Source organism: Coturnix japonica, unplaced genomic scaffold (genome assembly GCF_054131305.1).
Source record: "Coturnix japonica strain WE unplaced genomic scaffold, WE-NBRP24 Scf100, whole genome shotgun sequence".
NCBI lineage: Eukaryota > Metazoa > Chordata > Aves > Galliformes > Phasianidae > Coturnix > Coturnix japonica.
Genome location: NW_028189003.1, coordinates 164,836 through 191,245, shown reverse-complemented (window position 1 = coordinate 191,245; position 26,410 = coordinate 164,836). Strand labels below are relative to the sequence as shown.

The 26,410-nt window shown below is 51.7% G+C and overlaps 1 protein-coding gene across 1 annotated transcript in view; it reads right to left on the bottom strand.

The window, feature by feature from the left end:
* The window catches only part of CHD8 (chromodomain helicase DNA binding protein 8), a 182,764-nt gene that overhangs the window by 27,227 nt on the left and 129,127 nt on the right, over positions 1–26,410 (bottom strand). The window contains exons 26-31 of the mRNA XM_085534818.1: positions 22,136–22,250; positions 14,788–14,857; positions 13,910–13,964; positions 10,877–11,057; positions 4,660–4,837; positions 879–909 (exon numbers count right to left, since the gene is read on the bottom strand). Coding sequence (XP_085390944.1) covers positions 879–909; positions 4,660–4,837; positions 10,877–11,057; positions 13,910–13,964; positions 14,788–14,857; positions 22,136–22,250 — 630 coding nt within the window. The remainder of the gene's footprint in view (positions 1–878; positions 910–4,659; positions 4,838–10,876; positions 11,058–13,909; positions 13,965–14,787; positions 14,858–22,135; positions 22,251–26,410) is intronic.

The window sequence follows — 26,410 nt, the reverse complement described above, 5'->3', positions numbered from 1 at the left end:
AAAACCCCATAAAAACCCCATAAAACCCCATAAAACCCCATAAAAACCCCCTTACCGTCCCCTGGTGCTGGTGGCAGCCTGCAGACCTGGCGGCACATGCCAAGATGGCCGCCAACCCCACAGGCCCCACAGGCCTCACAGGCCTCACAGGCCGCACAGGCCGCACAGACCCCATAAACCCCATAAAAACCCCATAAAAACCCCATAAAACCCCATAAAAACCCCATAAAACCCCATAAACCCCATAAATCCCATAAAAACCCCTAAAAACCCCATAAAAACCCCCATAAAACCCCATAAAAACCCCATAAAAACCCCTAAAAACCCCATAAAAACCCCACAGGCCTCACAGGCCCCACAGGCCCCACAGGCCTCACAGGCCGCACAGACCCCATAAAAACCCCCTAAAAACCCCAAAAAACCCTTAAAACCCCCCAAAAAAACCCCATAAAACCCCATAAAAACCCCATAAAACCCCATAAAAACCCCGTATCTTACCGTCCCCCGGTGCGGGTGGCAGGCGGCAGCTGCCAAGCTGGCCGCCAACCCCACAGGCCTCACAGGCCCCACAGGCCTCACAGGCCGCACAGGCCGCACAGACCCCATAAAAACCCCCTAAAAACCCCAAAAACCCCTTAAAAACCCCCAAAAAACCCCCATAAAACCCCTAAAAACCCCATAAAAACCCCTAAAAAACCCATAAAAAACCCATAAAAACCCCACAGGCCTCACAGGCCGCACAGGCCGCACAGGCCTCACAGGCCCCACAGGCCTCACAGGCCTCACAGGCCGCACAGACCCCATAAAAACCCCCAAAAAACCCCAAAAACCCCTTAAAACCCCCCAAAAAAACCCCTAAAAACCCCATAAAATCTTACCGTCCCCCGGTGCTGGTGGCAGCCTGCAGACCTGGCGGCACATGCCAAGATGGCCGCCAACCCCACAGGCCTCACAGGCCTCACAGGCCCCAAAGGCCTCACAGGCCTCACAGGCCGCACAGGCTGCACAGACCCCATAAACCCCATAAAAACCCCATAAAACCCCATAAAAACCCCTAAAAACCCCATAAACCCCATAAAAACCCCTAAAAACCCCATAAAAACCCCATAAAATTCCCACAGGCCTCACAGGCCCCAAAGGCCTCACAGGCCCCACAGGCTCCACAGGCCTCACAGGCTCCACAGGCTCCACAGGCCCCACAGGCTGCACAGGCCGCACAGACCCCATAAACCCCCTAAAAACCCCATAAAAACCCCCATAAAAACCCCATAAACCCCATAAAAACCCCTAAAAATCCCATAAACCCATAAAAACCCCTAAAAACCCCATAAACCCCCTAAAAACCCCTAAAAACCCCTTAAAAAACCCATAAAAACCCCACAGGCCTCACAGGCCCCACAGGCCTCACAGGCCGCACAGACCCCATAAACCCCATAAAAACCTCCTAAAACCCCATAAAAACCCCATAAAACCCCATAAAACCCCATAAAAACCCCATAAACCCCATAAAAACCCCTAAAAACCCCTTAAAAAACCCCAAAAAACCCCCATAAAACCCCATAAAACCCCATAAAAACCCCTAAAAACCCCATAAAAACCCCATAAAAACCCCACAGGCCTCACAGGCCCCACAGGCCGCACAGGCCTCACAGGCCTCACAGGCCCCACAGGCCTCACAGGCCTCACAGGCCGCACAGGCCGCACAGACCCCATAAAAACCCCCAAAAAACCCCATAAAACCCCTTAAAACCCCCATAAAAACCCCCATAAAACCCCCTAAAAACCCCATAAACCCCATAAAAACCCCCATAAAACCCCCTAAAAACCCCATAAAACCCCATAAAAACCCCATTAAAACCCCATATGGCAGATGGCTGCCAAGATGGCTGCCAACCCCACAGGCCCCACAGGCCTCACAGGCCCCACAGGCCTCACAGGCCTCACAGGCCTCACAGGCCGCACAGGCCGCACAGACCCCATAAACCCCATAAAAACCCCATAAAACCCCATAAAAACTCCATAAAACCCCATAAAAACCCCATAAAACCCAATAAAACCCCATAAAAACTCCATAAAACCCCCTAAAAACCCCATAAACCCCATAAAAACCCCTAAAAACCCCATAAAAACCCCACAGGCCTCACAGGCCCCACAGGCCTCACAGGCCGCACAGGCCGCACAGACCCCATAAAAAGCCCCAAAAAACCCCAAAAACCCCTTAAAAACCCCCATAAAACCCCCTAAAAACCCCATAAAAACCCCATAAAAACCCCACAGGCCTCACAGGCCCCACAGGCCTCACAGGCCCCACAGGCCTCACAGGCCGCACAGGCCTTACAGGCCTCACAGGCCGCACAGACCCCATAAAAACCCCCCAAAAACCCCAAAAACCCCTTAAAACCCCCCAACAACCCCTTAAAAACCCCATAAAAACCCCATAAAAACCCCCTTACCATCCCCCGGTGCGGGTGGCAGGCAGCAGCTGCCAAGATGGCTGCCAACCCCACAGGCCTCACAGGCCCCACAGGCCTCACAGGCCTCACAGGCCTCACAGGCTCCACAGGCCTCACAGGCCGCACAGACCCCATAAACCCCATAAAAACCCCATAAAAACCCCATAAAACCCCATAAAAACACCATAAAACCCCATAAAAACCCCCATAAAACCCCATAAAAACCCCATAAAACCCCATAAAACCCCCTAAAAACCCCATAAACCCCATAAAAACCCCATAAAAACCCCATAAAAACCCCACAGGCCTCACAGGCCCCAAAGGCCTCACAGGCCTCACAGGCCGCACAGGCCTCACAGGCCTCACAGGCTCCACAGACCTCACAGGCCTCACAGGCTCCACAGGCCGCACAGGCCCCATAAACCCCCTAAAAACCCCATAAAACCCCCTAAAAACCCCATAAAAACCCCCATAAAACCCCCTAAAAACCCCATAAACCCCATAAAAACCCCATAAAACCCCCTAAAAACCCCATAAAACCCCATAAAAACCCCATTAAAACCCCATATGGCAGATGGCTGCCAAGATGGCTGCCAACCCCACAGGCCCCACAGGCCTCACAGGCCCCACAGGCCTCACAGGCCTCACAGGCCTCACAGGCCGCACAGGCCGCACAGACCCCATAAACCCCATAAAAACCCCATAAAACCCCATAAAAACTCCATAAAACCCCATAAAAACCCCATAAAACCCAATAAAACCCCATAAAAACTCCATAAAACCCCCTAAAAACCCCATAAACCCCATAAAAACCCCTAAAAACCCCATAAAAACCCCACAGGCCTCACAGGCCCCACAGGCCTCACAGGCCGCACAGGCCGCACAGACCCCATAAAAAGCCCCAAAAAACCCCAAAAACCCCTTAAAAACCCCCATAAAACCCCCTAAAAACCCCATAAAAACCCCATAAAAACCCCACAGGCCTCACAGGCCTCACAGGCCTCACAGGCCGCACAGGCCTCACAGGCCTCACAGGCCCCACAGGCCTCACAGGCCTCACAGGCCGCACAGACCCCATAAACCCCATAAAAACCCCATAAAAACCCCATAAAAACCCCATAAAACCCCATAAAAACCCCAAAAAAAACCCATAAACCCCATAAAAACCCCTAAAAACCCCATAAAAACCCCACAGGCCTCACAGGCCCCACAGGCCTCACAGGCCTCACAGGCCTCACAGGCCGCACAGACCCCATAAAAACCCCCTAAAAACCCCCAAAAACCCCTTAAAAACCCCCAAAAAACCCCCATAAAACCCCATAAAAACCCCATAAATCCCATAAAAACCCCATAAAACCCCATAAAACCCCATAAAAACCCCACAGGCCTCACAGGCCCCAAAGGCCTCACAGGCCCCACAGGCCTCACAGGCCTCACAGGCCGCACAGACCCCATAAACCCTCTAAAAACCCCAAAAACCCCCTAAAAACCCCATAAAACCCCATAAAAACCTCATAAAACCCCCTAAAAACCTCATAAACCCCATAAAAACCCCATAAAAACCCCACAGGCCTCACAGGCCTCACAGGCCGCACAGGCCACACAGACCCCATAAAAACCCCCCATAAACCCCATAAAAACCCCTTAAAAACCCCCAAAAAAACCCCATAAAACCCCATAAAAACCCCATAAAACCCATAAAAACCCCATAAACCCCATAAAAACTCCTAAAAACCCCATAAAAACCCCATAAAAACCCCACAGGCCTCACAGGCCGCACAGACCCCATATAAACCCCATAAAAACCCCAAAAACCCCTTAAAAACCCCCCAGAAAACCCCATAAAACCCCATAACAATCCCATAAATCCCATAAAAACCCCATAAATCCCATAAAAACCCCATAAAACCCCATAAAAACCCCCATAAAACCCCCTAAAAACCCCATAAACCCCATAAAAACCCCATAAAAACCCCACAGGCCTCACAGGCCCCAAAGGCCTCACAGGCCTCACAGGCCGCACAGGCCTCACAGGCCTCACAGGCCCCACAGGCGTCACAGGCCTCACAGGCCGCACAGGCCGCACAGACCCCATAAACCCCATAAAAACCCCATAAAAACCCCATAAAACCCCATAAAAACCCCATAAAACCCCATAAAAACCCCATATCTTACCGTCCCCTGGTGCTGGTGGCAGCCTGCAGACCTGGCGGCACATGGCCACGAAGCCGTGGTAGAACTTGGTCAGGTTCTCGTCCGTCTTTCGATCCAAACGGGCCAAGGAACGGAACCGACCCCAACGGAACCGACGGGATTCGGGGTCGAAATCCACCCCATAACTGGACACCACGCGGTAGAAGTCGGACTGCTCGCGACGTGTCCATCTATAGGGGATTAATAAGGTTTTATATGGGGTAATGGGGTTTGGGGGATTTATAGGGGGTTAATGGGGTTATAGGGGGAATATGGGGCCTATAGACCCCAATATGGACCTATAGACCCCAAAACCCCAAATCGGACCCTAAAACCCCAAATAAGACCCTAAAACCACAAATAAGACCCTAAAACCACAAATAAGACCCTATAACCACAAATTGGACCCTAAAACCCCAAAGAAGACCATAAAATCCTAAAAAAGACCCTAAAATACCAAAGAAGACGATAAAATCCTAAAAAAGACCCTAAAATACCAAAAAAGACCCTGAAAACCCAAATAAGACCCCAAATGAGATCCCAAAACCCCAAAAAAGACCCTAAAACTCCAAACAAGACCCTAAAACCACAAATAAGAGCCTAAAAACCCAATTAAGATCCTAAAACCCTAAATAAGACCCTAAAACCCCAAATCAGACCCTAAAATACCGAAAATGACCCTAAAACCCCAAATCAGACCCTAAAAACCCAAATAAGACCCCAAAACCCAACTTATATGGACCTATAGACCCCAATATGGACCTATAGACCCCAAAACCCCAAATAAGACCCCAAAACCCAACGTATATGGACCTATAGACCCCAAAACCCCAAATCAGACCCTAAAACCCCAAATCAGACCCTAAAACCCCAAATAGGACCCTAAAACCCCAAAAAAGACCATAAGATCCTAAAAAAGACCCTAAAATACCAAAAAAGACCCTAAAACCCCAAATTGGACCCTAAAACCCTAAATAAGACCCTAAAACCCCAAATCAGACCCTAAAACTCCAAATTGGACCCTAAAACCCCAAATAGGACCCTAAAACCCCAAATAAGACCCTAAAACCACAAATAAGACCCTAAAATACCAAATAAGACCCTAAAATCCTAAAAAAGACCCTAAAATCCTAAAGAAGACCATAAAATCCTAAAAAAGACCCTAAAACCCCAAATCAGACCCTAAAATACCAAATCAGACCCTAAAATACCAAATAAGACCCTAAAACCCCAAATCAAACCCTAAAACCCCAAATAAGACCCCAAAACCCAACTTATATGGACCTGTAGACCCCAATATGGACCTATAGACCCCAATATGGACCTATAGACCCCAAAACCCCAAATAAGACCCTAAAACCCAACGTATATGGACCTATAGACCCCAATATGGACCTATAGACCCCAATATGGACCTATAGACCCCAAAACCCCAAATAAGACCCCAAAACCCAACATATATGGACCTATAGACCCCAATATGGACCTATAGACCCCAATATGGACCTATAGACCCTAATATGGACCTATAGACCCCAATATGGACCTATAGACCCCAATACAGACCTATAGACCCCAATATGGACCTATAGACCCCAAAACCCAAAATAAGACCCTATAAATGCAAATAAGATCCCAAAAACCCAAGTAAGACCCCAAAACCCAACTTATATGGACCTATAGACCCCAATATGGACCTATAGACCCCAAAACCCAACTTATATGGACCTATAGACCCCAATATGGACCTGTAGAACCCAATATGGACCTATAGACCCTAATATGGACCTATAGACCCCAATATGGACCTATAGACCCCAATATGGACCTATAGACCCCAATATGGACCTACAGACCCCAATATGGACCTATAGACACCAATATGGACCTATAGACCCTAATATGGACCTATAGACCCCAATATGGACCTATAGACCCTAATATGAACCCATAGACCCTAATATGGACCTATAGACCCTGAAACCCCAAATAAGACCCTAAAACCCCAAATCAGACCCTAAAAACCCAATTATGACCCCAAAACCCAACTTATATGGACCTATAGACCCCAAAACCCCATGTAAGACCCCAAAACCCAACTTATATGGACCTATAGACCCCAAAACCCAATGTAAGACCCCAAAACCCAACATATATGGACCTATAGACCCCAATATGGACCCATAGACCCCAAAACCGCCGGGTTTCGGGGTCGAAATCCACCCCATAACTGGACACCACGCGGTAGAAGTCGGACTGCTCGCGATGAGTCCATCTATAGGGGGAGATATAGGGGTTATGGGGTCTATGGGGTTTTATAGGGGGTTAATGGGGTTATAGGGAGGATATGGGGCCTATAGACCCCAATATGGACCTACAGACCCCAATACGGACCTATAGACCCCAATATGGACCTATAGACCCCAAAACCCAAAATAAGACCCTATAAATGCAAATAAGATCCCAAAAACCCAAGTAAGACCCCAAAACCCAACTTATATGGACCTATAGACCCCAATATGGACCTATAGACCCCAAAACCCAACTTATATGGACCTACAGACCCTAATATGGACCTATAGACCCCAATATGGACCTATAGACCCCAAAACCCAACTTATATGGACCTACAGACCCCAAAATCCCATATAAAACCCCATAGGATCCCCTATACCTGTGCTGTTTCTGCCTCCTGGCCATCTCCTTCAGCTTACACGCGGCCCACCCCATAGAACCCCATAGGACCCCATAGAACCCAACAGAACCCAATAAGACCCCATAGGACCCAATAGGACCCAATAGGACCCAATAGAACCCAATAGGACCCTATAGGATCCCATAAAACCCCATAAGAGCCCGTAAAACCCCATAGAACCCCATAGAACCCCATAGGACCCCATAAAACCCCATAGAACCCTATAGGACCCCACAGAACCCCATAGGACCTCATACGACCCCATAGGACCCCAATAAGACCCCATAGAACCCAACAGAACCCAATAGGACCCAACAGAACCCCATACAACCCCATAGAACCAACCCAAACCCAATAGGACCCCATAGAACCCCATAGAAACCCATAAGACCCCATAGAACCCCATAGGACCCCATAAGACCCCATAAACCCCATAAAACCCCATAGAACCCCATAGGATCCCCTATACCTGTGCTGTTTCTGCCTCCTGGCCATCTCCTTCAGCTTACACACAGACCCCATAGAACCCCATAAGACCCCAATAAGACCCCATAGAACCCAACAGAACCCAATAAGACCCCATAGGACCCCATAGGACCCGATAGGACACCGTAAAACCCCATAGAACCGACCCAAACCCAATAGGTCCCAATAGGACCCAATAGGACCCAATAGGACCCAACAGAACCCAATAGGACTCAATAGAACCCAATATGACCCCATAGAACCCAACAGAACCCAATAGAACCCAATAGGACCCAATAGGACCCCATAAGACCCCATAAAACCCCATAAAACCCCATAGAACCCCATAGGACCCCATAGGACCCCATAGAACCAACCCAAACCCAATAGGACCCAATAGGACTCAATAGAACCCAATAGGACCCAATAGAACCCAATAAGACCCCATAGAACCCAACAGAACCCCATAGAATCCAACAGAACCCCATAGAACCCCATAGAACCCAACAGAACTCAATAGGACCCCATAGGACCCCATAAGACCCCATAGAACCCCATAGGACCCCATAAAACCCCATAGGACCCCATAGGACCCCATAGGACCCCATAAGACCCCATAGAACCCCATAGGACCCCATAGGACCCCATAAAACCCCATAGGACCTCATAGGACCTCATAAGACCCCATAAAACCCCATAGAACCCCATAGAACCCCATAAGACCCCATAGGACCCAATAGAACCAACCCGAACCCAACTGGACCCCATATGACCTCATAGGACCCCGTAGAACCCCATAGGACCCCATAGAACCCCATAGGACCCCATAAAACCCCATAGAACCCAATAGGACCCCACAGAACCCAATAGGACCCCATAAAAAACCCCATAGAACCCAACAGAACCCAATAGGACCCTATAGGATCCCATAAAACCCCATAAGACCCCGTAAAACCCCATAGAACCCCATAGAACCCCATAGGACCCCATAAAACCCCATAGAACCCCATAGGACCCCATAGAACCCCATAGGACCACACAGGACACCATAGGACCCCATAAGACCCCATAGGATCTCACAGGACCCCAATAAGACCCCATAGAACCCAACAGAACCCAATAGGACCCCATAGGACCCCAATAAGACCCCATAGGACCTCACAGGACCCCATAAGACCCCAATAAGACCCCATAGGACCCCATAGGACCCCATAAAACCCCAGTAAGACCCCATAGAACCCCATAAGACCCCAATAGGACCCCATAAGACCCCATAGGACCCCATAGGACCCCATAAAACCCCATAGAACCCCATAGCCCCCCCTATACCTGTGTTGTTTCTGCCTCCTGGCCATCTCCTTCAGCTTACAGGCGGCCTCCATAGAACCCCATAGGACCCCATAAAACCCCATAAGACCCCATAGGACCCCATAGAACCACCCCAAACCCCATAAACCCCATAAAACCCCATAGAACCCCATAGGACCCCATAGGACACCATAAGACCCCATAGGACCCCATAAGACCCCAATAAGACCCCATAGGACCCAATAGGACCCCATACAACCCCATAGAACCAAACCCAAACCCCATAGGACCCCATAGAACCCCATAAGACCCCATAGGACCCCATAGAACCCCATAAAACCCTATAGAACCCCATAAGACCCCATAGAACCCAATAGGACCCCATAAAACTCCATAGAACCCCATATAAGACCCTATAGGACCCCATAGGACCCCATAGAACCCCATAGGACCACATAGGACCCCATAGAACCAAACCCAAACCCAATAGGACCCCATAGAACCCCATAAGACCCCATAGAACCCCATAAAACCCCATAGAACCCAATAGGACCCCATAGAACCCAACAGAACCCCATAGAGCCAACCCAAACCCAATAGGACCCAATAGAACCCCATAAGGACTCAATAGGACCCCATAGAACCCAACAGAACCCAATAGAACCTCATAGGACCCCATAAAACCCCATAGAACCCCATAGAACCCCATAAAACCCCATAGAACCCCATAGGATCCCCTATACCTGTGCTGTTTCTGCCTCCGGGCCATCTCCTTCAGCTTACAGGCAGCCCACCCCAAACCCAATAGGACCCCATAGGACCCCATAGAACCCCATAGGACCCCATAGGACCCCATAAAACTCCATAGAACCCCATAAAACCCCATAGGACCCCAATAAGACCCCATAGGACCCCATAAGACCCCATAAAACCCCATAGGACCCCGTAAAACCCCATAGGACCCTATAGGACCCCATAGAAACCCAGGGGACCCAACAGAACCCAACACAACCCAACACAACCCAATAGGACCTGATAGGACCCTATAGAACCCCACAGGACCCCATAGGACCCCATAAAACCCCATAGGACCCCATAGGATCTCACAGGACCCCATAAGACCCCATAGGACCCCTTAAAACCCCATAGAACCCCATAGGACCCCATAGAACCAACCCAAACCCAATAGGACCCAATAGGACTCAATAGAACCCAATAGGACTCAATAGGACCTCATAGGACCCAATAGGACCCCATAGGACCTCATAAGACCCCATAGAACCCCATAGGACCCCATAAAACCTCATAAAACCCCATAGAACCCCATAGAACCCAAGGGGACTGAACAGAACCCAACACAACCCAATAGGACCCCATAGAACCCCATAGGACCCCACAGGACCCCATAGGAACTCATAGGACCCCATAAAACCCCATAGGACCCCATAAGACCCCAATAAGACCCCATAGTACCTCACAGGACCCCATACGACCCCATAGGACCCCATAAAACCCCATAGGACCTCATAGGACCCCATAGGACCCCATAGAACCCCATAGAACCCCATAGAACCCCATAAGACCCCATAGGACCCCATAGAACCCAATAGGACCCAACACAACCCAACAGGACCCCATAGAACCCCATAGGACCCCATAGAACCCAACAGAACCCAATAGGACCCTATAGGACCCCATAAAACCCCATAAAACCCCAAAATCCCATATAAGACCCCAAAATCCCATATAAAACCCCATATACCTGTGCTGTTTCTGCCTCCTGGCCATCTCCTTCAGCTTACATGCGGCCTCGCACCGTCTCCGTCTCCTGTCCCCCCGCAGCCGCTGCCGCTGACACGAGCGTTGGAGGGCGGCCATTAAACGGCGGAACCGGCCCGACAGAACCGAACCGGGCGGCCACGGCACCAACGGGACGGGAACACCTGGGATATAGGGCATTTGTGGGGTTAATGGGGTCTTATAGGGTTTTATTGGGGTCTTTATGGGGTTGGAAGGGTCTACCTCATGTTGGGGGAGTCTATGTTGCATTGGGATCATCTCCATCCCCATTGGGATCATCTTGACCCCATAGACCCCAATGGGGTCATCTCCACCCCATAGACCCCATTGGGGTGGGATATAGGGGATTTATGGGGTTTTATAGGGTCTTATTGGCATAAAACCCCATAAAAGAAGGTTGGAAGGGTCTACGTCGTGATGGAGGAGTCTACGTTGAGTTGGAGTCATCTCCAACCCTCCTTTAGGGTCTCTATGGGGTGGAGAAGACCCCATTGGGGTCTATGGGGTGGACATGACCCCATTGGGGTCTATGGGGTGGACATGACCCTATTAGGGTCTATGGGGTTGATTTAGGGGGTCTTTACGGGGTTCAAAGGGTCTACGGGATGTTGGGGGCGTCTACGTTGCATTGGGATCATCTCCATCCCATTGGGGTCTCTATGGGGTCTCTATGGGGTCTCTATGGGGTGGAGAAGACCCCATTGGGGTCTATGGGGTGGAGATGACCCTATTAGGGTCTATGGGGTTGATTTATGGGGTCTTTATGGGGTTGGAAGGGTCTCCATCCCATTGGGATCGTCTCCATCCCATTGGCTTCATCTCCATCCCATTGGGGTCATCACGACCCCATAGACCCCATTGGGGTCATCTCCACCTCATAAAGACCCTATAGGGTCTCCCCCACCCCATAGACCCCAATGGGGTGGGATATAGGGCATTTGTGGGGTTAAACCCTATAGGGTCGTCAATATCCTATTGGGATCGTCTATATCCCATTGGGATCGTCTACATCCCATTGGGATCATATCCAACCCATAGACCCCATTGGGGTCGTCTTCACCCCATAGAGACCCCATAGGGTCAACCACACCCTATAGGGATCAATGGGGTCATCTCCACCCCATAGAGACCCCATAGGGTCACCCCTACCCCATAGACCCCAATAGGGTCATCTCAAACCCATAAATGTTGAAGACGCCATTGGGGTCATCTCCATCCCATTGGGGTCATCTCAACCCCATAGACCCCAATGGGGTCATCTCCACCCCATAGACCCCATTGGGGTCATCCCCACCCCATAAAGACCCTATAGGGTCACCCCCACCCCATAGACCCCAATAGGGTCATCTCCATCCCATTGGGGACCTCTCAATCCTATAGTGGTTGAAGACCCCATTGCGGTCATCTCCATCCCTTTGGGGTCTCTATGGGGTCTCTATGGGGTGGTGATGACCCCATTGGGGTCTACGACCCCATAAATCAACCCCATAGACCCCAATGGGGTCATCTCCACCCCATAGAGGTTGAAGACCCCATTGGGATCGTCTCTATCCCATTGGGATCGTCTCCATCCCATAATGGCGGCCATTAAACGGCGGAACCGGCCCGACAGAACCGAACCGGGCGGCCACGGCACCAACGGGACTGGAACACCTGGGATATAGGGGATTTATGGGGTTAATGGGGTCTTATAGGGTTTTATAGGGTTTTATAGGGTGTTATGGGGGTTGGAAGGGTCTTCGCCATGTTGGGGGCGTCTACAATCCCATTGGGATCATATCCAACCCATAGAGACCCCAGTGGGGTCATCTCCACCCCATAGACCCCAATGGGGTGGGATATAGGGCATTTATGGGGTTAAACCCTATAGGAACGTCTAGATCCCATTGGGATCGACCATACCCCATTGGGATCGTCTATAGACATAGAGAACCCAATGGGAACCATCTCCATCCCATTGGGATCATCTCCATCCTATAGAGGTTGAAGACCCCAATGGGGTCATCTCCACCCCATAGAGACCCTATAGGGTCACTCCCACCCTATAGACCCCAATAGGGTCATCTCCATCCCATCGGGGACCTCTCGATCCTATAGAGGTTGAAGACGCCATTGGGATCATCGATAGACATTGGAGACCCCAATGGGGTCATCTCCACCCCATAGACCCCAATAGGGTCATCTCCACCCCATAAAGACCCTATAGGGTCTCCCCCACCCCATAGGGATCAATGGGGTCATCTCCACCCCATAGAGACCCCAATGGGGTCATCTCAACCCCATAGAGGATGAAGACCCCATTGGGATCGTCTCCATCCCATTGGGATCTCTATGGGGTCTCTATGGGGTCTCTATGGGGTGGTGATGACCCCATTGGGGTCTACGACCCCATAAATCAACCCCATAGACCCCAATGGGGTCATCTCCACCCCATAGAGACCCCATAGGGTCACCCCCACCCCATAGGGATCAATGGGGCCATCTCCACCCCATAGAGACCCCATAGGATCCATAGCCACCCCATAGACCCCAATGGGGTCATCTCCACCCCATAGACCCCAATGGGGTCATCTCCACCCCATAGAGACCCCATAGGGGCCGTCCCCCACCCCATAGGGATCTATGGGGCCGCCCCCACCCCATATGGATCTATGGGGCCACCCCCACCCCATAGGGATCTATAGGGCCGCCCCCTCCCCATAGGGATCTATAGGGCCACCCCATATGGATCTATGGGGTCGGCCCCACCCCATAGGGATCTATGGGGCCGACCCCACCCCATAGGGATCTATAGGGCCACCCCATATGGATCTATGGGGCCGGCCCCACCCCATAGGGATCTATAGGGCCACCCCATACGGATCTATGGGGCCGGCCCCACCCCATAGGGATCTATAGGGCCGCCCCCACCCCATACGGATCTATGGGGCCAACCCCACCCCATAGGGATCTATAGGGCCACCCCATATGGATCTATGGGGCCGGCCCCACTTACCTTCGTCCCCATCCACCACTGAGATCTCCTCGTCCAGCAGCATCAGTGGGTCACTCTGTGGGGCAGAAGGGGCTCGTTAGGGTCCCTATAGGATCTATGGGGTCTATAGGGTCTCTATGGGGCGCTATGGGTCTCTATGGGGTCTACGGGTCCCCATGGGGTCTCTATGGGGTCTCTATGGGGGTCTATGGGGTCTATGCATCTCTATGGGGTCTATGGGGTCTTTATGGGTCCCTATGGGGTCTCTATGGGGTCTATGGGTCTCTATGGGTCCTTATGGGGTCTCTATGGGTCTCTATGGGTCCCTATAGGTCTCTATGGGTCCCTATGGGGTCTCTATGGGTCCCTATGGGTCTCTATGGCGTCTATGGGTCTCTATGGGTGTCTATGGGTCTCTATGGGTCCTTATGGGGTCTCTATGGGTCTCTATGGGTCTCTATGGGTGTCTATGGGTCTCTATGGATCCCTATGGGTCTCTATGGGTCTCTATGGGTCTCTATGGGGTTTCTATGGGTCCCTATGGGTCTCTATGGGTCCTTATGGGTCCTTATGGGTCTCTATGGGGTCTCTATGGGTCCCTATGGGTCTCTATGGGTCTCTATGTGATCTATAGGGTCCTTATGGGTCTCTATGGGTTCTTATGGGGTCTCTATGGACCCCTATGGGTCTCTATGGGTCTCTATGGGTCTTTATGGGTCTCTATGGGGCCCTATGGGTCTCTATGGGTCTCTATGGGTCCCTATAGGATCTATAGGGTCTCTATAGGGTCTCTATGGGTCCTTATGGGATCTCTATGTGTCTCTATGGGTCCCTATAGGGTCCCTATGGGTCTCTATGGGTCCCTATGGGGTTTCTATGGGGCCAGCCCCACAACTCACCTCCTCGTCGCCCTCCTTGTTGGCCCCATGGATGGGTTTATATTCGGGGTCTTCGCAGTCCAACTCCATTCTATGGGGCAGAATAGGACAACATTAAACCCACCCCCGACCCCAAAACCCCATAGACACCCCATAGACCCCATAGAGCCCCATAGATCCCCATAGACCCCATAGAGACCCCACAGAGACCCCATAGACACCCCACAGATCCCCATAGACCCCATAGAGACCCCATAGACCCCATAGATCCCCATAGAGCCCCATAGAGCCCCACAGAAACCCCATAGATCCCCATAGACCCCATAGAGCCCCATAGAGACCCCATAGATCCCCTATAGACCCCATAGATCCCCATAGAGCCCCATAGATCACCATAGAGACCCCACAGATCCCCCATAGAACCCATAAAGCCCCATAGAGCCCCATAGACCCCATAGAAACCCCATAGATCCCCATAGACCCCATAGATCCCCACAGACACCCCATAGAGCCCCATAGATCCCCATAGACCCCATAGAGACCCATAGAGCCCCATAGACACCCCATAGAGCCCCATAGAGCCCCGTACACCCCATAGACCCCATAGAGCCCCATAGAGACCCCATAGATCCCCTATAGACCCCATAGATCCCCATAGAGCCCCATAGATCACCATAGAGACCCCACAGATCCCCCATAGACCCCATAAAGCCCCATAGAGCCCCATAGACCCCATAGAAACCCCATAGATCCCCATAGACCCCATAGATCCCCACAGACACCCCATAGAGCCCCATAGATCCCCATAGACCCCATAGAGACCCATAGAGCCCCATAGACACCCCATAGAGCCCCATAGAGCCCCGTACACCCCATAGATCCCCATAGAGCCCCATAGACACCCCATAGAGCCCCAGAGATCCCATAGAGACCCCATAGACCCCCATAGAGCCCCATAGATCCCATAGATCCCCATAGAGACCCCATAGAGCCCCATAGAGCCCCCATACACTCCATAGAGAACCATAGAGACCCCATAGATCCCCCATAGACCCCATAAAGCCCTACAGATCCCCACAGAGACCCCATAGAGCCCCATAGACCCCATAGATCCCCATAGATCCCCATAGACACCCCATAGAGACCCCATAGAGCCCCATAGACCCCATAGAGCCCCATAGACACCCCATAGAGCCCCACAGACCCCATAGACACCCCATAGAACCCCATAGAGACCCCATAGACCCCATAGACACCCCAGAGAACCCCATAGAGCCCCATAGACCCCATAGAGAACCATAGAGACCCCACAGATCCCCCATAGACCCCATAGACCCCATAGAGGCCCCATAGACCCCATAGACCCCATAGATCCCCATAGAGACCCCATAGATCCCCATAGAGCCCCATAGATTCCCATAGACCCCACAGAGCCCCATAGATCCCCACAGAGACCCCATAGAGCCCCATAGATCCCCACAGAGACCCCATAGACCCCATAGAGACCCCATAGACCCCATAGAGCCCCATAGATCCCCATAGACACCCCATAGAGCCCCATAGATCCCCATAGACCCCATAGACACCCCATAGAACCCCATAGAGACCCCATAGACCCCATAGAGACCCCATAGACCCCATAGAGACCCCATAGACCCCATAGAGCCCCATAGAGGTGCCTCAGACCCTATAGGGCTGAACTCATCCCAGCCAATGCTGGTCCGTATTAGCATGGCACAGTCATCAGCGGCACCACTTATGGGGCTGGAGTCACACTTATGGGGCTGGGGACCCACTTATGGGGCTGGGGACCCACTTATGGGGCTGGGATCCCACTTATGGGGCTGGGGTCCCCATTGGCCCCTATAGGGTCCCACTTATGGGGTCTTAGGCCCCATTTATGGGGCTGGGGACCCACTTATGGGGCTGGGGACACACTTATGGGGCTGGGGTCCCACTTATGGGGCTGGGGTCCCACTTATGGGGTTTTAGGCCCCACTTATGGGGTCTGAGTCCCCACTTATGGGTCTGGTCCCCCACTTATGGGGTTTTAGGCCCCACTTATGGGGCTGGGGTCCCACTTATGGGTCTCTGGCCCCACACTTATGGGTCTCATATCCCACTTATGGGGTCTTAGGTCCCACTTATGGGTCTGGGGTCCCACTTATGGGGTTTTAGGCCCCACTTATGGGGTCTTAGGTCCCACTTATGGGTCTGGGGACCCACTTATGGGGTCTGAGGTCCCACTTATGGGTCCAGCCCCCCAACTTCTGGGTCTCATATCCCACTTATGGGTCTGGGGTCCCACTTATGGGGCTGGGGTCCCCATTAGCCCCTATGGGGTCCCACTTATGGGGTCTTAGGCCCCACTTATGGGGCTGGGGTCCCCATTGTCCCCTATGGGGTCCCACTTATGGGTCTGGGGTCCCACTTATGGGGCTGGGCCCCCACTTATGGGGCTGGGGTCCCACTTATGGGGCTGGGGTCCCACTTATGGGGTCTTAGGCCTCAATTATAGGTCCAGCCCCCCACTTATGGGTCTGGGGTCCCACTTATGGGGTTTTAGGCCCCACTTATGGGTCTGGGGACTCACTTATGGGGTCTGAGGTCCCACTTATGGGTCCAGCCCCCCAACTTCTGGGTCTCATATCCCACTTATGGGGCTGGGGTCCCACTTATGGGGCTGGGGTCCCCATTAGCCCCTATGGGGTCCCACTTATGGGGTCTTAGGTCCCACTTATGGGTCTGGCCACACACTTATGGGTCTGGGGTCCCACTTATGGGGCTGGGGTCCCACTTATGGGGTCTTAGGCCCCACTTATGGGGCTGGGGTCCCACTTATGGGGTCTGAGTCCCCACTTATGGGTCTCTGGCCCCACTTATGGGGTCTGAGGTCCCACTTATGGGTCCAGCCCCCCAACTTCTGGGTCTCATATCCCACTTATGGGTCTGGGGTCCCACTTATGGGGCTGGGACCCACTTATGGGGCTGGGGTCCCCATTGGCCCCTATGGGGTCCCACTTATGGGGTCTTAGGTTCCACTTATGGGTCTCTGGTCCCACTTATGGGGCTGGGGTCCCACTTATGGGGCTGGGATCCCAACTTATGGGGTCTCAGATCCCACTTATGGGTCTGGGGTCCCACTTATGGGTCTGGGGTCCCACTTATGGGGTTTTAGGTCCCACTTATGGGGCTGGGCCCCCACTTATGGGGCTGGGATCCCACTTATGGGTCTGGGGTCCCCATTGGCCCCTATGGGGTCCCACTTATGGGGTCTTAGGTCCCACTTATGGGTCCCACTTATGGGTTCCACTTATGGGTCTGGGGTCTTAGGCCCCACTTATGGGTCTGGGGTCCCACTTATGGGGCTGGGGTCCCCATTGACCCCTATGGGGTCACACTTATGGGGTCTTAGGCCCCAGTTATGGGTCCAGCCCCACACTTATGGGTCTGGGGTCCCACTTATGGATCCAGCCCCACACTTATGGGGCTGGGGTCCCCATTGTCCCCTATGGGGACCCACTTATGGGTCTCAGATCCCACTTATGGGGTTTTAGGCCCCACTTATGGGGCTGGGGTCCCACTTATGGGTCTGGGGTCCCACTTATGGGGCTGGGGACATCTCCAAGTCTTTAAGGTCCCACTTATGGGGCTGGGGTCCCCATTGTCCCCTATGGGGACCCACTTATGGGTCTCAGATCCCACTTATGGGGTTTTAGGCCCCACTTATGGGGCTGGGATCCCACTTATGGGGCTGGGGTCCCCATTGGCCCCTATGGGGTCCCACTTATGGGGTCTTAGGTCCCACTTATGGGGCTGGGGTCCCCATTGTCCCCTATGGGGTCCCACTTATGGGTCTGGGGTCCCACTTATGGGTCCAGCCCCCCAACTTATGGGTCTGTGGTCCCACTTATGGGGTCACAGGTCCCACTTATGGGTCCAGCCCCTCACTTATGGGGTCTTAGGCCCCACTTATGGGTCTGGGGTCCCACTTATGGGGCTGGGGTCCCCATTGTCCCCTATGGGGTCCCACTTATGGGTCTGGGGTCCCACTTATGGGTCTGGGGCCCCACTTATGGGGTTTTAGGCCCCACTTATGGGGTCTTAGGTCCCACTTATGGGGTTTTAGGCCCCACTTATGGGGCTGGGGTCCCACTTATGGGTCTCTGGCCCCACTTATGGGGCTGGGGTCCCACTTATGGGTCTTAGGTCCCACTTATGGGGCTGGGCCCCCACTTATGGGGCAGCCCCACACTTATGGGTCTGGGGTCCCACTTATGGGTCTGGGGTCCCACTTATGGGTCTCTGGCCCCACTTATGGGGCTGGGGTCCCACTTATGGATCCAGCCACACACTTATGGGGCCGGGGTCCCCATTGTCCCCTATTGGGTCCCACTTATGGGTCTGGGGTCCCACTTATGGGGTTTTAGGCCCCACTTATGGGGTCTTAGGTCCCACTTATGGGTCTGGGGACCCACTTATGGGGTCTGAGGTCCCACTTATGGGTCCAGCCCCCCAACTTATGGGTCTGGGGTCCCACTTATGGGTCTGGGGTCCCACTTATGGGTCCAGCCCCTCACTTATGGGGTCTTAGGCCCCACTTATGGGGCTGGGGTCCCACTTATGGGTCTGGGGTCCCACTTATGGGGCTGGGGTCCCACTTATGGGGCTGGGCCCCCACTTATGGGGTCTGAGTCCCCACTTATGGGTCTGGTCCCCCACTTATGGGGTCTTAGGCCCCACTTATGGGTCTGGGGTCCCACTTATGGGGTTTTAGGTCCCACTTATGGGTCCAGCCCCACACTTATGGGGCTGGGGTCCCACTTATGGGTCTGGGGTCCCACTTATGGGTCTGGGGTCCCCATTGTCCCCTATGGGGTCCCACTTATGGGGTCTAAGGCCCCACTTATGGGGTTTTAGGCCCCACTTATGGGTCTGGGGTCCCACTTATGGGGCTGGGGACCCACTTATGGGGCTGGGGTCCCTCTTATGGGGTCTTAGGCCTCAATTATAGGTCCAGCCCCCCACTTATGGGGTCTTAGGTCCCACTTATGGGTCTGGGGTCCCCATTGTCCCCTATGGGGTCCCACTTATGGGTCTGGGGTCCCACTTATGGGGCTGGGCCCCCACTTATGGGGCTGGGCCCCCACTTATGGGGCTGGGGTCCCACTTATGGGGTCTTAGGTCCCACTTATGGGGCTGGGGTCCCCATTGTCCCCTATGGGGTCCCACTTATGGGTCTGGGGTCCCACTTATGGGGTTTTAGGCCCCACTTATGGGGCTGGGGACCCACTTATGGGGCTGGGGACACACTTACGGGGCTGGGGTCCCACTTATGGGGCTGGGGTCCCCATTGTCCTATATGGGGTCCCACTTATGGGTCCAGCCCCACACTTATGGGGCTGGGGTCCCACTTATGGGGCTGGGGTCCCACTTATGGGGCTGGGGTCCCCATTAACCCCTATGGGGTCCCACTTATGGGTCCAGCCCCACACTTATGGGTCTCAAATCCCACTTATGGGGCTGGGGTCCCCATTGGCCCCTATGGGGTCCCACTTATGGGGTTTTAGGTCCCACTTATGGGTCTGGGGTCCCACTTATGGGGCTGGGCCCCCACTTATGGGGTCCAGCCCCACACTTATGGGTCCCACTTATGGGTCTGGGGTCTTAGGCCCCACTTATGGGTCATAGGCCCCACTTATGGGTCCAGAACCTCACTTATGGGTCTCTAGCCCCACTTATGGGGTCTTAGGTCCCACTTATGGGGCTGGGGTCCCCATTGTCCCCTATGGGGTCCCACTTATGGGGTTTTAGGCCCCACTTATGGGGCTGGAGTCCCACTTATGGGTCTGGGGTCCCACTTATGGGTCTGGGGACCCACTTATGGGGTCTTAGGTCCCACTTATGGGTCTGGGGACCCACTTATGGGGTCTGAGGTCCCACTTATGGGTCCAGCCCCCCAACTTCTGGGTCTCATATCCCACTTATGGGTCTGGGGTCCCACTTATGGGGCTGGGGTCCTCATTGTCCCCTATGGGGTCCCACTTATGGGGCTGGGGTCCCACTTATGGGTCTCTGGCCCCACTTATGGGGCTGGGGTCCCACTTATGGGGCTGGGGTCCCACTTATGGGTCTGGATCCCCACTTATGGGGTTTTAGGCCCCACTTATGGGTCTGGGGTCCCACTTATGGGTCTGGGGTCCCACTTATGGGTCCAGCCCCTCACTTATGGGTCTGGGGTCCCACTTATGGGGTCTTAGGCCCCACTTATGGGGTCTGAGGTCCCACTTATGGGTCCAGCCCCCCAACTTCTGGGTCTCATATCCCACTTATGGGTCTGGGGTCCCACTTATGGGGCTGGGGTCCCCATTAGCCCCTATGGGGTCCCACTTATGGGGTCTTAGGCCCCACTTATGGGTCTGGGGTCCCCATTGTCCCCTATGGGGTCCCACTTATGGGTCTGGGGTCCCACTTATGGGTCCAGCCCCCCAACGTATGGGGCTGGGGTCCCACTTATGGGTCTTAGGTCCCAGTTATGGGGTCTTAGGTCCCACTTATGGGGTCTTAGGTCCCACTTATGGGTCTGGGGTCCCACTTATGGGGTCACAGGTCCCACTTATGGGGCTGGGGTCCCCATTGTCCCCTATGGGGTTCCACTTATGGGGTCTTAGGTCCCACTTATGGGTCCCACTTATGGGGCTGGGGTCCCACTTATGGGTCTCACTTATGGGTCTGCAGTCTTAGGTCCCACTTATGGGGCTGGGGTCTTAGGTCCCACTTATGGGTCTGGGGTCCCACTTATGGGGCAGCCCCCCAACTTATGGGTCTGGGGCCCCACTTATGGGTCCAGCCCCCCAACTTACGGGTCTGGGGTCCCAGTTATGGGTCTGGGGTCCCACTTATGGGGTTTTAGGTCCCACTTATGGGTCTGGGGTCCCACTTACGGGTCCAGCCCCCCAACTTATGGGTCTGGGGTCCCACTTATGGGGCTGGGATCCCACTTATGGGTCTGGGGTCCCCATTGGCCCCTATGGGGTCCCACTTATGGGGTCTTAGGCCCCACTTATGGGTCTGGGGTCCCCATTGTCCCCTATGGGGTCCCACTTATGGGGTCTTAGGCCCCACTTATGGGTCTGGGGTCCCACTTATGGGGCTGGGGACCCACTTATGGGGCTGGGGTCCCTCTTATGGGGTCTTAGGCCTCAATTATAGGTCCAGCCCCCCACTTATGGGGTCTCATATCCCACTTATGGGTCTGGGGTCCCACTTATGGGTCTGGGGTCCCCATTGTCCCCTATGGGGTCCCACTTATGGGTCTGGGGTCCCACTTATGGGGCTGGGCCCCCACTTATGGGGCAGCCCCCCATACCCGTCATTGCCGTCCATGTTCATCTCCTGTTCCAGCTCTTTGGGGTCCGGGCCCCCGACCCTCTCCAAGAAGCACAGACTGGGGTCAGCCCTCATGGCGTTGTACCTCTCGTACCCTATAAAAAACCCCATAAAAATGACCCAAAATGACCCAAAATCCCCGTTTTTAAGCCCAAAATAGGATCCCCCACCCCCCATATATTATATATCCCCTTTTGAAGCACAAAAAAAGACCCAAAAATGCCGTTTTTAAGCCCAAAATCCACCCTCCCCCCCCATATTAAATCCCATATTTGAAGGCCCCAAAATGACCCAAAAAACCCCATTTTTGAGCCCAAAATGACCCAAAATCCCCGTTTTTAAGCCCAAAATCCACTGCCAACCCCCCATATATTATATATTCCCTTTTGAAGCACAAAAAAAGACCCAAAAATGCCGTTTTTAAGCCCAAAATCCACCCTCCCCCCCCATATTAAATCCCATATTTGAAGACCCCAAAAAGCCCTAAAAAACCCCATTTTTGAGCCCAAAATGACCCAAAATCCCCATTTTTAAGCCCAAAATAGGATCCCCCAACCCCCATATATTATATATTCCCTTTTGAAGCACAAAAAAAGACCCAAAAATGCCGTTTTTAAGCCCAAAATCCACCCTCCCCCCCATATTAAATCCCATATTAGAAGGCCCCAAAAAGCCCCAAAAAACCCCATTTTTGAGCCCAAAAATGACCCAAAATCCCTGTTTTTAAGCCCAAAATCCACTGCCAACCCCCCATATATTATATATTCCCTTTTGAAGCACAAAAAAAGACCCAAAAATGCCGTTTTTAAGCCCAAAATCCACCCACCCCCCCCATATTAAATCCCACATTTGAAGGCCCCAAAATGACCCAAAAAACCCCGTTTTTAAGCCCAAAAATGACCCAAAATCGCCATTTTTAAGCCCAAAATCCACTGCCAACCCCCCATATATTATATATTCCCTTTTGAAGCCCAAAAAAAGACCCAAAAATGCCGTTTTTAAGCCCAAAATCCACCCTCCCCCCCCATATTAAATCCCATATTTGAAGACCCCAAAAAAGCCCCAAAAAACCCCATTTTTAAGCCCAAAATGACCCAAAATCCCCATTTTTAAGCCCAAAATCCACTGCCAACCCCCCATATATCATATATTCCCTTTTGAAGCCCCAAAAAAGACCCAAAAATGCCGTTTTTAAGCCCAAAATCCACCCTCCCCCCCCATATTAAATCCCATATTTGAAGGCCCCAAAAACCCCATTTTTGAGCCCAAAAATGACCCAAAATCCCCGTTTTTAAGCCCAAAATAGGATCACCCAACCCCCATATATTCTATATACCCCCTTTTGAAGCACAAAAAAAGACCCAAAAATGCCGTTTTTAAGCCCAAAATCCACCCTCCCCCCCCATATTAAACCCCATATTTGAAGGCCCCAAAATGACCCAAAAAACCCCATTTTTGAGCCCAAAATGACCCAAAATCCCCGTTTTTAAGCCCAAAATAGGATCCCCCAACCCCTCTATATTATATATCCCCTTTTGAAGCACAAAAAAAGACCCAAAAATGCCGTTTTTAAGCCCAAAATCCACCCTCCCCCCCCATATTAAATCCCATATTTGAAGCCCCCAAAATGACCCAAAAAGCCCCATTTTTGAGCCCAAAAATGACCCAAAATCCCCGTTTTTAAGCCCAAACTAGAATCCCCCACCCCTCTATATTATATACCCACTTTTGAAGCACAAAAAAAGACCCAAAAATGCCGTTTTTAAGCCCAAAATCCACCCTCCCCCCCCATATTAAATCCCATATTTGAAGCCCCCACAAAGCCCCAAAAAACGCCGTTTTTAAGCCCAAAATGACCCAAAATCCCCGTTTTTAAGCCCAAAATAGGACCCCCCACCCCCCTATATTCTATATCCCCTTTTGAAGCACAAAAAAAGACCCAAAAATGCCGTTTTTAAGCCCAAAATCCACCCTCCCCCCCCCATATTAAATCCCATATTTGAAGCCCCCAAAAAGCCTCAAAAAACCCCATTTTTGAGCCCAAAAATGACCCAAAATCCCCGTTTTTAAGCCCAAAATAAGATCCCCCACCCCCCTATATTATATATTCCCTTTTGAAGCACAAAAAAAGACCCAAAAATGCCGTTTTTAAGCCCAAAATCCACCCTCCCCCCCCCATATTAAATCCCATATATGAAGACCCCAAAAACCCCATTTTTGAGCCCAAAATGACCCAAAATCCCCGTTTTTAAGGCCAAAATAGGATCCCCCACGCCCCATATATTATATATTCCCTTTTGAAGCACAAAAAAAGACCCAAAAATGCCGTTTTTAAGCCCAAAATCCACCCTCCCCCCCCCCCATATTAAACCCCATATTTGAAGACCCCAAAAACCCCATTTTTGAGCCCAAAAATGACCCAAAATCGCCCTTTTTCAACCCAAACCCCCCCCCATATTAAATAGAGTCTTTGAGGGCCCCAAAAACCCCATTTTTGAGCCCAAAAATGACCCAAAATCCCCGTTTTTAAGCCCAAAATCCACCCTACCCCCCCCCCATATAAAATAGGGTCTTTGAAGACCCCAAAAACCCCATTTTTGAGCCCCAAAATGACCCAAAATCCCCATTTTTAAGCCCAAATCAACCCCATATTAAATCCCATATTAGAAGGCCCCAAAAACCCCATTTAAAGACCCCAAAAACCCCATTTTTCACCCCAAAACCCCCCCATATTAAATAGGGTTTTGAAGACCCCAAAAACCCCATTTTTGAGCCCAAAAATGACCCAAAATCGCCCTTTTTCACCCCAAAACCCCCCCATATTAAATAGGGTCTTTGAGGGCCCCAAAAACCCCTTTTTTGAGCCCAAAAATGACCCAAAATCGCCCTTTTTCAACCCAAAATCCACCCTCCCCCCCCATATTAAATCCCATATTCGAAGGCCCCAAAAACCTCATTTAAAGACCCCAAAAACCCCATTTTTCAACCCAAAACCCACCCCATATTAAATCCCATATTTGAAGCCCCCAAAAACCCCATTTTTGAGCCCAAAAATGACCCAAAATCCCCGTTTTTAAGCCCAAAATAGGATCCTCCAACCCCTCTATATTATATATTCCCTTTTGAAGCACAAAAAATGACCCAAAAATGCCGTTTTTAAGCCCAAAATCCACCCTCCCCCCCCCATATTAAATCCCATATTTGAAGGCCCCAAAAACCCCATTTTTGAGACCAAAATGACCCAAAATCCCCGTTTTTAAGCCCAAAATCCACCCTAACCCCCCCCCATATTAAATAGGGTCTTTGAAGACCCCAAAAACCCCATTTTTGAGCCCAAAAATGACCCAAAATCCCCATTTTTAAGCCCAAAATCCACCCTCCCCCCCCCATATTAAATCCCATATTCAAAGCCCCCTAAAACCCCATTTAAAGACCCCAAAAACCCCGTTTTTCAACCCAAAACCCACCCCATATTAAATCCCATATTTGAAGCCCCCAAAAACCCCATTTTTGAGCCCAAAAATGACCCAAAATCCCCGTTTTTAAGCCCAAAACCCACCCTCCCCCCCCATATTAAATCCCATATTTGAAGACCCCAAAAACCCCATTTTTGAGCCCCAAAATGACCCAAAATCCCCGTTTTTAAGCCCAAAATCCACCCTCCCCCCCCCCCCCATATTAAATAGGGTCTTTGAAGACCCCAAAAACCCCATTTTTGAGCCCCAAAATGACCCAAAATCGCCCTTTTTCACCCCAAAACCCCCCCATATTAAATAGGGTCTTTGAAGCCCCCAAAAACCCCAATTTTTAAGCCCAAAAATGACCCAAAATCGCCCTTTTTCAACCCAAACCCCACCCCATATTAAATAGGGTCTATGAAGACCCCAAAAACCCCATTTCTGAGCCCAAAAATGACCCAAAATCGCCCTTTTTCACCCCAAACCCCAACCCATATTAAATAGGGTCTTTGAAGACCCCAAAAACCCCATTTTTGAGCCCAAAATGACCCAAAATCGCCCTTTTTCACCTCAAAATCCACCCCATATTAAATCCCATATTTGAAGACCCCAAAAACCCCATTTTTGAGCCCAAAATGACCCAAAATCCCCGTTTTTAAGCCCAAAATCCACCCTCCCCCCCCCATATTAAATCTCATATTTGAAGGCCCCAAAAACCCCATTTAAAGACCCCAAAAACCCCGTTTTTCACCCCAAAACCCCCCCATATAAAATAGGGTCTTTGAAGACCCCAAAAA